This window comes from Mya arenaria, chromosome 12 (genome assembly GCF_026914265.1).
Source record: "Mya arenaria isolate MELC-2E11 chromosome 12, ASM2691426v1".
Taxonomy (NCBI): Eukaryota; Metazoa; Mollusca; class Bivalvia; order Myida; family Myidae; genus Mya; species Mya arenaria.
Genome location: NC_069133.1, coordinates 21,122,035 through 21,134,217, shown reverse-complemented (window position 1 = coordinate 21,134,217; position 12,183 = coordinate 21,122,035). Strand labels below are relative to the sequence as shown.

Below are 12,183 nucleotides of genomic sequence, written 5' to 3'. Positions count from 1 at the left end.
CTTTCTAATAACTTGTTTTCCCTGGGAAAACCTTGTTAAGAATATAAAAATGTGCCTGTCAAAAGAAATTAAAAATTAAAATTAAAAAAGGTCAATCAATGTCGATAATTTGTATTTAGGGTTTAAATGGACTTATGTAACCTTATTGTAAGATGGTCGTCATTATTGTGCTAAGTATTAAGTCAATTGAATGAAGGGTATATAAGTTGTTTTATTAAAATCCAAACTTGCCCGACAACTTCATCCTGCCCTAAAACTTTAACCTACGTTCCTAAGTCAATCAGGGGCCATAACTTGTATTAAGGATAATATGGAGTTATGTTACCTCATTGTGTGATGGTCCTGAACAACTGTGTGAAGTAATAAGTCAATTGAATGAAGTGTATGGAAGTTTTTAATAAATATCCCAACCTGCCCTAAAACTTTAACCTAAGTTCCAAAGTCAATCAGGGGGCAATAATTTGTATAAAGGATAATATGCAGGTATCTATCCTCATTTTGTGTTGGCCCTGAACAACTGTGTGAAATATTAAGGGAATTGAATGAAGGATATTGGACTTATAAGAGAAAATCCCAACTTGCCCTAAAACTTTAATCTGCCCTAAAACTTTAACCGAAGTTCAAATGTCAATCCGGGGCCATAACTTGTATCAAGGATAATATGGAGTTATGAAACCTTATTGTGTGATGGTCCTGAACAACTGTGTGAGGTATTTAATCAAGGGTAAATAAGTTATTTATAAATGTCCCAATCCGCCCTAAAACGTTAATGACCAAAGCTCCATAATCAATCAGGGGCTATAATTTGTATAAAAGATAATATGGAGTTATCTAACCTCATTGTGTGATGGCCCTGAACAACTGTCTGAAGTATTCAGTGAATTGAATGAAGGGTATTGGACTTATAAGTGAAAATCCCAACTTGCCCTAAAACATTAACCGGACGCCGACGCTGGGGCGAGTAATAAAGCCTTCCTTATTCTTCGAATAGTCGAGATAAAAATGGCCGGGGAGCTCCGAATGGATGCAATCATGTCTGTACATATTGTCATTTTTCTAGGCCTTTCTGGTGACGCGGGAGCAACGCTTGGTCAAGTGTTTCTTATTGCTGGTAGGTCAAGTTTAAATGATTCCGATTAGCTAATTATAGTTTTAACATATTTATTTCGAATAACTCGCATGTGAACAACAAGTTTGACTTAAGTATTTAAATTCCTCTTCCCAGGTGAAGATGCAAAAGAAAACAATTGGCATGTGTTATATTATCATAGTTTTCAGTTAGTAAAGTATAAATGTTTTTGTGTTGTCTACTGTAAGCATTTTTTTATTAAATGCTGCTAATCAGACCCGTGATTTGAATCTATTTTGTTTTAACTATTTCGACGTGTTTCGTGTGACATTATTGAAAACATCACTTTTAAAACACTCCTACATCACATAAAACTATTTGAAAATAACTATAATCATTAAACTTGGTCTAGAGGTTGAACTGTCTTAACTTGTCTCGATGGGTTTTAATCATTAACATATACTAGTATAACGCAACTCTATAGTTATTTAAAAAAATTCAGCCATGTTTACATGTAGTTCAGCCATGTTTATTTCCATATAGATCAGGCATATGTATTTACATATATATCAGGTATATGTATTTACATAGATTTCAGGAATATTTATTAACATATATATCATGCATATTTATTCACATATATTTCAGGCATATATATATACATATATTTCAGGCATATTCATTTGCATATATTTAAGGCACATTTATTTACATATATTTCAGGCATATGTATGTACATATATATCAGGCATATTTATTTACATATATTTCAGGCACATTAATTAAACATGCATAAATCATATGAAAATACATATATTTCAGGCATATTTATTAATATATATTTCAGGCATATGTATTTATATTTACATAAATTTCAGGCATATTTAATAACATATTTTTCAGGCATATATTTTTACACATATTTCAGGCATATTTATTTATATATATTTCAGGCATAGATATATATTTACATATATTTCAGGCACATGTATTTATATTAACATGCATAAATTGACTCGTTCCAAGAAGAAGAAAAAATGTCAACACGTTAAGTCTGTGAGAGTGCAGCTTTAACAGGAGTAAAACATGTGTGTGTCCACCAACCCAACCGACCCAATAGTTACTCCGAACCCTACACTTTTTTGCCATTGTTTGGATTTTTTTCGTATGTTCCTATAAAATGTGCATTTTTTAATGAACATGTTTAAAAACTTGACCACTTTGTATTATTTCTTTCAGCAAATATGATATACCTTAATATATGCCGGTTCTTAAAATAGAATGCAAAAAAGAGTATGCCTACCTACATCATGTACCTATCCTATTATTTTTTAAGAACTTTTTGGGGGTGGGGATGAGCGGGGCATATCATGGATTGGCTAAATTCCCTGTGTAGAATTCGCGCAGCAATACCGACAATCCGACAATATGACATCAAGTTGCGTTTTCAAGCATATTTATCTTCTCTGAATGCGTGTCTTTCTGATCATTCTCCTGTTGTTCTTCGTGCTGTTTGTTTGTGTTATGCCTTGAGTCTGCATCAACTTCAAGCTCAATATCAGACGTTGTGAGGTCTGCTCCGCCGTCTACACGAGTTGATATGAAGTTCGGGATGAAACCAAACACTGACGATACCCCGATAAATATGCCTGAAATATGTGTAAACAAATATGCCTGAAAAATATGTAAATACATGTGCCTGAATTATATGTAAATATGAAAACATATGCCTGAAATATATGTTAAAACATATGCCTGAAAAATGAGTAAATGAATATGCTTGAAACATATCTAAATAAATATGCCTAAAATATGTGTAAATACATATATGCCTGAAATATATGTAAATACATGTGCCTGAAATATATGTAAATATAAATACATATGCCTGAAACATATGTAAATACATATGCCTAAAAATGAGTAAAGGAATATGTCTGAAATACATCTAAATAAATATGCCTGAAATATGTGTAAAAATATATGCCTGAAAATATGTTATTAAATGTGCCTGAAATTTATGTAAATATAAATATATATGCCTGTTATATATGTTAATAAATATGCCTGAAATATATGTATTTTCATATGCTTCAAGCATGTTTAATTAATGTGCCTGAAATATATGTAAATACATGAGCCTGAAATATATGTATATAAATATGCCTGAAATATATGTAAATAAATATGCCTGAAATATATCTAAATAAATATGCCTGATATATATGTACATACATATGCCTGAAATATATGTAAATAAATGTGCCTTAAATATATGTAAATAAATATGCCTGAAATATATGTACATATATATGCCTGAAATATATGTGAATAAATATGCATGAAATATATGTAAATACATATACCTGATATGCCTGATCTATATGTAAATAAACATGGCTGAACTAAATAACTATAGAGACTTCGTTTCGTTATACTAGTATATGTTTATGATTAAAACCCATCGAGACAAGTTAAGACAGTTCAACCTTTAGACCAAGTTTAATGATTATAGTTATTTTCAAATAGTTTAATGTGATGTAGGAGTGTTTTAAAAGTGATGTTTTCAATAATGTCACACGAAACACGTCGAAATAGTTATAACAGTGTATTATATTAGCAGCATTTAATAAAAAATGCTTACAGTAGACAACACAAAAACATTTATACTTTACTAACTGAAAACTATGATAATATAACACATGCCAATTGTTTTCTTTTGCATCTTCACCCGGGAAGAGGAATTTAAATACTTAAGTCAAACTTGTTGTTCACATGCGAGTTATTCGAAATAAATATGTTAAAACTATAATTAGCTAATCGGAATCATTTAAACTTGACCTACCAGCAATAAGGAACACCTGACCAAGCGTTGCTCCCGCGTCACCAGAAAGGCCTAGAAAAATGACAATATGCACAGACATGATTGCATTCATTCGGAGCTCTCCGGCCATTTTTATCGAAAACAACCTCGGATGTATATGGATGGTTTACATAATCAAAAAGCGATACGTTTAAGTCCGCTGCAAGTAGATAACGTAGTAATTATCTCGACTGTTCGAAGAATAAGGAAGGCTATATTACTCGCCCCAGCGTCGGCGTCCGGTTAATGTTTTAGGGCAAGTTGGGATTTTCACTTATAAGTCCAATACCCTACATTCAATTCACTAAATACTTCAGACAGTTGTTCAGGGCCATCACACAATGAGGTTAGATAACTCCATATTATATTTTATACAAATTATAGCCCCTGATTGATTATGGAACTTTGGTTATTAAAGTTTTAGGGCAGATTGGGACATTTATAAATAACTTATTTACCCTTTTTCAATTGATTTAATACTTCACACAGTTGTTCAGGACCATCACACAATAAGGTTTCATAACTCCATATTATCCTTGATACAAGTTATGGCCCCTGATTGACATTGGAACTTCGGTTAAAGTTTTAGGGCAGATTAAAGTTTTAGGGCAAGTTGGGATTTTCTCTTATAAGTCCAATATCCTTCATTCAATTCCCTTAATATTTCACACAGTTGTTCAGGGCCATCACATAATGAGGTTAGATAACTGCATATTATCCTTTATACAAATTATGGCCCCTGATTGACTTTGGAACTTAGGTTAAAGTTTTAGGGCAGGTTGGGATATTTATTAAAAACTTCCATACACTTCATTCAATTGACTTATTACTTCACACAGTTGTTCAGGACCATCACACAATGAGGTAACATAACTCCATATTATCCTTAATACAAGTTATGGCCCCTGATTGACTTAGGAACGTAGGTTAAAGTTTTAGGGCAGGATGAAGTTGTCGGGCAAGTTTGGATTTTAATAAAACAACTTATATACCCTTCATTCAATTGACTTAATACTTAGCACAATAATGACGACCATCTTACAATCAGGTTACATAAGTCCATTTAAACCCTAAATACTAATTATGGACATTCATTGACCTTTTTTAATTTTAATTTTTAATTTCTTTTGACAGGCACATTTTTATATTCTTAACAAGGTTTTCCCAGCGAAAACAAGTTATTAGAAAGACTTGTGTCATTGTTTGGGCGGGCTTGTGGGAGGGCAGCATCAAAGTCACCTTATGTATCGAATAATTTTAGCTAGGTTTGACGTATAGTGACCAAACTTGGTATATAAGAAGAGTTTAAACTTGGTAAATAGGAAGCGTTTATGGCGACCTTTCATGGGCTTGTTTTAGAGTTCCCTAGGATCAAGGTCAAGGTCAATGTTACTTTTAATAGAAAAATGGTTGGTATTGAATAACTTAAGTAAGGGTCAACGTATTGCGAGAAAACTTGGTATATATAAAGATAGAGTTTATAGAGACCTTTCATGAGATTGTGTTTTGGGCCCCCGTGAGTTATGGTCACTGTTTACTTTTTGATTTTTTTTTTTGCTTTTGACAGGCACATACATAATTATTTTATTCACTCCTTAGTCAAAGCGGCGTAGTCGAGCGCGCTGTCTTACGACAGCTCTTGTTTTATTTAGCAGTTAAACTCTATGACTTAACTCTTGGAAATCTTAATCATGTTTGCAACAAAAATCTTAACTGGCAATCAATTTCAACTTAGATCAATAAATACAACTCTAAAACACTACATTTAATTAATGATATAATTCAAAAAATTACGAACTACTTCAACTGATGTACCGGCATACATCCGAGGTTGTTTGCGATAACCGAGCCGAGGGGCTCCGAATCGATTGCATTATTATGATATTTATAGCGGCAAGCATTCTCATTCATCAGAGGTTCGATCGTGATAAAATCTGTTTGCACTCAGAATCGGGGCGTTTAAACCAGAGTGTGGTACGTCACTCAGGTGAAAGGTACGTAACTCTGGTGAACGAGAATGAGCGGCAAGTGGTGAACAGGAAATAAATATATTGTACTAAACAAGTACTTATATTGTTGATAAAGGGTCGTTTCCATAAAGGACTTTAGCCGCAACTTCAAGTAACATGAAACCACGTGGGTAGTGACTTAAGACATGACATCGTGAGAGTGGTCTAGTGGTAAAAGTTTCCGCCTCTCACCCACGAGGTCATGGGTTCGATCCCAACCTTGGGCACTTTCTCGTGGCCCTTCAAGATTCACGTCTCTGCCTAAGAACTTAACCCCAAAGGTGATTTTATAGCTATCAGATTTCAACACAAACGGACTAAAATAAATTAGTACAAACTAAACTAGGACTTGATTTTGTAACATTTTAACATGAACGAAATGAAAGTAGATATTTAAACAAACAACATCAACAAACCTGCCACAACTGGTCCGAGCAATCCTCCGAGCCCACAGAAGCAAAACTCGACCCCGAGGGCCGCGGTGACTATCTCCACCCCCATGTGCTGAAGGTTCACGGCATTGATGACTGTATACGGCGTGCCAAAACACAGCCCGAACACCACCGCGAACGCCACCTGGCCCGGATAACGGCTGGAATACAGTGGGAATGCGCACGAAATAGCGGACAGCAGGACGAGGCTTCCCGCATAAAGATAAGACACACGTGGTTGGAAGAATTTCGTGTTGGCGATCGCTCCAGTAAGTATCCGTCCCAACAATGAAGTGAGGCCGCAGATGGAAACTATATTGGAGGCTTGGAACTCGGTTGACCCTTGGATGGTACAGTATCTTGGCAAGTATAGGAACACAATATACATGCCTGCGCAGTAAGTCAACATACTTAAACTCATGCACATAACTACTTTTGACTTCAAAACGTTGAAATACAATCTAAGTAAATTAACATGTTCACCTTTCTTACTTTCCAACGAGCGTTTCCGCTTTGCATAGATTTCAAGGTGTGACGGACGGATGACAAATCCACACACGATTAATTGAGCTGTTATACACGCCAACGTCACAAAAAATCCAAATGAACCGTAAAATCCTTTAGCCCATGTTATAATGGGAGGTACTCCAAACACGCCGGCGCCACTGCCGGAAATGGCGAGTCCAAGGGCCAAGTTACGGTATTTCCGGAAGTGGAAGTTACATGCCACCATACTGGACGTCCAGCAAATTGCACATCCAAATCCTATATAGATATAGAAATTCCGGGTGGTTAGTGAATGTTTCTTTTTATGAATTTGAGTGATCTCAATGGATGAAAACGAGAATGTTTCATTTCCTTCTATAAGAATCTTGGTGCTTTCTAGACAAAGTCATATAGCACTGATGGAAATTTTACCTACCAGCTATGACACCGCACGTAACTGCTGCAGTCGCCAAGGTCGGAGCGAAGGCGGCTCCCAAGTAACCGGACGTATAGAGGAGGCCGCTCAGCATGATCGTAGGCCGGACACCGAACCTGTCTGTAAGGAAACTTGACAACGGGGCTGGAAATAAAAATATTCATTTATATTTGATTAGATTGACATGTTTGCGATGATGATGATGATGTTGATGATTATGATTATGATGACGATGATGATAATGGTGAAGATGATGGAGAAGATAATGACGATTGATGCTGTTGTTGTTGCTGCTACTGCTGCTGCTTTGTCTCTGCTGCTGCTGCTGCTGCTGCTGCTGCTGCTGCTGCTGCTGCTGCTGATGATGATGAAGATGATGAGGTTGATGATGATGATGATGATGATGATGATGATGATGATGATGATGATGATGTTGTTGATGATGATGATGATGATGATGATGATGATGATGATGATGATGATGATGGTGGTGGTGATGATGATGATGATGATGATGATGATGATGATGATGATGATGATGATGAGGTTGTTGTTGTTGATGATGATGATGATGTTGATGATGATGATGATGATGATGATGATGATGTTTATGATGATGAGGCCATTAATACAATGAAGTTACAGGGACAAGCCCAGTTCATTAAATACCCTGTTTAGCTGTACAATTTAGGAGCCCAAAATACACTGAGTGAAAGACACAGAACGTACAAACACCGCAACAGACCAAACATGCATCACAATAGCTTGATCAACAAATGATTGGATTACCAGTGAAACACAAGTTTGTTATATGCCCTAGCATATTGTTAGATATGGCCTTATTTCTTCCGTCTTACAAATCCTTGAACTATTTTTGACATTGCCTTTGTCAGATCATAATTATACTTTGTCAATGTGCATGTACAATGTAAATGTTTTAGTTCAAGTATCGGACAAATTTTACTGTGTAAAACTGACTCCAGTTTTCCGAGTACTTGACGCACTATGCTCCTAATACTCTACTTTCAGTCGATTGCAAGGCTACAGTACGGAAGCCTTTAAGGGTCATCGCTATCTTGCCCCTTGCCCTTTGAAACTGCCCAAGTAAAAAGCGCAACATTGATCAATGGAAATAGCTAACCTGTACTAATTAAGGTAACATAAGTTGATCACAATCATCATATTTAACGCTGCACTCTCACACATTAATCATTTTTACATTTTTTGTGTTGGAATGAGCAAACGTTTGCGTAAATATCTGCAAACCAATGATAAAAGATTGCTGACAAAAATCAGATCGTAGATTTTCATATTTTCGTTCGAAAATTAATGTTAAGAAAAATGCATAAAACATCAATTTTTGAACTTGAATATAAAAATATGCGGTCTAATTTTTTGTCAGCAGTCTTATATAACTGGTTTCCATGGATTTTCGCAAAAATTGACTCGTTCCAAGACAAAAATAGGAACGTTGTCTAAACGTTCAATCTGTGAGAGTGCAGCTTTAAGACAGAAGGGAGAATACAAAGAACACGTGTACGTTCAGTCACAGTCATTTCAAGGGAACTAACTCCTGCTTTGGTGTCATTTGACTTGGATAACCGTTAGTGATATTTAATCTAAAGGTATTTTTTCAGATTTATCAGAGGGCTCATTGCAACCAACAAAAAAAACTATAAATTACTGCAGTTTAACAAAGCCAGAAAGTCTTGAATGGCCTAAATAGCCCAAAGTTGAACGACCGATATGTAGCACAGACTGACGAAAACGAATTACATGCTAAGAAAATTACCCGAACGTAAAAATGACATAAAAATAATTCAAACTACATGCAGATAACACTCCAATCATGCAATAACAACAAGTCATATGACACTAAAGCAGGAGTTCGTTCTCTTCAACTGACTGTGCGTGTAGTCGACGCTTCTGTCGAGTCTAAGAACGAAGCAGTGCATAAAGGACCACACACAAACACTAATCACAATTCAACGAAAACGCACAGTTCACATAATAATAGATTACTAACGAATCAAAAATGACATTAGTCTAAACTCAACCCATTGGTTTAGACATAATGCACCAGTCAATTGTAAACACGCCCTCCCCCCGGTCCGGGAAATACCGGGGATAGCGGGGGAAATAGGCCGTGTTTTTACATTTCAGGTGGCTCGCAGTTCCGGGTGAATGCGGTGGTTTTGTCTTCGCGCCAAAAATAGCGAGGAATGGTCCTTACCTAGGGTCCCTGGGGTGCAGGGGCATTTGACGGGGATTTTACCAGCAGTTCGTCCCCGCAGGGCGGGGATTTTATCCGGGCTTGGCTGGACCGAAAGTCAAAGTTCCCGCTATTAGCCGGACCTGGGAGACCGTGGTTACAATTGACTGGTGCATAATTTGTTGAGCTAAAGTTCACAACATGTCAATACATTAAGAAATAAACTAATATAGTTCCTCTCCTTGTATCTATTGCACGCTTAACATTTAATGCGAAACGAACTATGTACGCATTCGAGATCGGATTCTGGCATCGCCGATAAATTTTGGCGAAAAATCATTGAGCCTCGGAAAATTCGAGCCAAGCGGGAAAACACATTGACTCGAAGCATATATGTGTAATCAATACAAAAAGTTTCAATTAAGCAAATTAAACATGTTTAACAGATAGTTTCAACCCATGTAAACTCGCTATGGCGGCTATTTTAACTGTATCCAGTGTAGCCTTTTTATGAGCGATGACGTCATGACTACAACTGCCGACAAGTGGACATTAAAAGGCATGATAATCGCAACTAGTGTAGGTGTAGCTACGCAAATGCCAGGTAACTTAAAATATGCATGTAACGTATAAATTGCTTTAAACTTAACTCTACCCAAAACACCATGCAAGATATTCAACTGAAACTTGGTATACATGTTGCCAGAGAAAAAACGCATATACTTAACAAGGCCCGTTACTCTGATTTTAATAATTTAAAGAGTTATGCCCCTTGTTCGAAATGATGCAAAAACAGACGAGCGTGTGTGTCGCTTCGCGGTGCTCCTGTTACATGTTCATAAAGTACTTTCTAAATGTCATTTTGCATGATGACTATGGAAGAGATTATCCACCAGTGCACTCATTATGCTTTATGACATTCTAGCATGCATTTATTTAAGTATGATGTGTTTCATAATTGCATTTTTCATGTTTGCCAGCTGTGCTTTTAATCAATACGCTATTATGAAATTGTTCAGTTGTAAGGCTGCATAAATACGTAAACATGCCAAATATAGTTAGATATTGCATTTGCTAGCTTTTAATCCGTATTTCCCTTTAAATAAATCTGTTTTCTATTATTAAAAATTATTTGACACATTTTATTCCTACAGTATTTCAATAATTTTTATTTGCTTTCTACTACAATATTCATAGTAATTTCAGGGTTTCGAAGTTTAAATCAGAATCCATCCACTAGCTTTGTGAGCTAAATTTATCCCATTTAATCAACGTGGGGGGGGGGGGGGTAAAAAAAAAGTTTTCTTTGCTCAAGTTGTTAATGATCACACATTACTTCGGAAATAGCGATAAGGGTAACCGTTGGGCTTTATGTTTTATCTTTTATAAAATTAAACGAAATATGTCGATATGCCATCTTTGTGGGTAATACTAGTACTCACCAGTCAAATGTAACCGGCGTGGTTATCCAAGGTCCGGGGACTAGCGGGGAACTTTACTTAAGGTCCATCCAATCCCGGGTAACATCCCCGCCCCGCGGGAACAAAATGCTGGTTTAATCCCCGCCAAATGCTCCTGCACCCCGGGATACCTAGTTATGGCCCATTCCCCGCTATTTTCGGCGCGAAAACAAAACCACCGCATTCACTCGGCACTGCGGGGCCACATGGAATGTAAAAACACGGCCCATTTCCCCCGCTATCCCCGGTACACACCCGGACCTTGGGGTGGGGGTGGCGTGGTTACAATTGACTGGTGCATAAGAAGGAGATTATAAGTATGCCGCTCGAAGAGGCCCGAAGACAAGGTTCTGGCACGTAGGGGACATCTAGGGCTAACGTCTTATACCAGCCAAAGAGGGCCAGCTTTGGGTCAGATTGACCAAAATAGACTAAAAGGGTCAAGGATCTCATATTTTACTCTAATATGCTAGTATATGTCAGTGCGTGCGTGCGTGCGCACCGTGCGTGCGTGCGTGCGTGCGTGCGTGTTTGTGTGTGTGTTTGTGTGTGTTTGTGTGTGTTGGGTGAGGGGGGGGGGGGTTGATTCAACTAGAAAAAGGTGATGCGACGCCCGAAGACAGGAACGTAGGGGACATCTAGTGCTTACACCTGGTACCAGCGAATAAGTGTAATTGGGTGTATGATATACAGACGCGCAACCATACCTGAATACACAATTTACTAGATTCAGTAGCATTAAACTTTGATCGTTCATTTTAATATGTTATGGTTTAATGTTTAATTTAAATTTAAATAAAATAAAATAAATAAAAGAAATAAAATAAAATAAAGAAATAAAATGAATAAATAAAATAAATAAATAAAATAATAACAACTATTACATAATATATTTCATATTAAAACATATTATAGTTAATCCAGTATACATTCGTACATACACTCGCCCCTACCTGCAACATTGGATATGGACGTGTAAACGGCCCCCACCAGCGCCGTGCTCGACTGCGTCCCGTTGTAGCGGTCCAATAAGACGTTATGGACGAGCCCAACGCTGTAGTTTGTCCCGCCTACCACAAACAGCGAAACGAAACTGGCAACCAGAACCACCCATGACCAGGGCGAGTCCAAGTCACGAAATCTTTCAAGATTCTCCATTGGTCACTCACAAGATGCAAATTGCTGTTATAAATCGAATCTTATTCCATTCCGCTATG

At 36.9% G+C, this 12,183-nt stretch overlaps 2 protein-coding genes across 2 annotated transcripts in view; one reads left to right on the top strand and one right to left on the bottom strand.

Moving 5' to 3' along the window:
* Window positions 1–2,452, top strand: part of LOC128210531 (shematrin-like protein 1) — a 15,595-nt gene extending 13,143 nt beyond the window's left edge. Inside the window, exons 4-5 of the mRNA XM_052914879.1 lie at window positions 1,061–1,111; window positions 2,406–2,452. Of these exons, the coding sequence (XP_052770839.1) occupies window positions 1,061–1,111; window positions 2,406–2,452 (98 nt within the window). The remainder of the gene's footprint in view (window positions 1–1,060; window positions 1,112–2,405) is intronic.
* On the bottom strand, window positions 2,405–12,183 carry LOC128210530 (monocarboxylate transporter 2-like). The gene is made up of 5 exons (XM_052914878.1): window positions 11,920–12,183; window positions 7,295–7,438; window positions 6,358–7,137; window positions 3,915–3,965; window positions 2,405–2,718 (listed from the first exon to the last, which is right to left on the bottom strand). The coding sequence occupies exons 1-5, from the start codon at window positions 12,122–12,124 to the stop codon at window positions 2,504–2,506; spliced, it is 1,395 nt and encodes a 464-aa protein (XP_052770838.1). The 5' UTR covers window positions 12,125–12,183; the 3' UTR covers window positions 2,405–2,503.

Coding starts and splice junctions, on each gene's coding strand:
- LOC128210530 (XM_052914878.1), bottom strand. CDS start 12,124: ATGGAGAATCTTGAAAGATTTCGTGACTTGGACTCGCCCTGGTCATGG. Junction 7,439..11,919: donor GTCCATATCCAATGTTGCAG/GTAGGGGCGAGT, acceptor TTTTATTTCCAG/CCCCGTTGTCAAGTTTCCTT. Junction 2,719..3,914: donor TCAGGTGTTCCTTATTGCTG/GTAGGTCAAGTT, acceptor CACATATTTCAG/GCATATTTATCGGGGTATCG.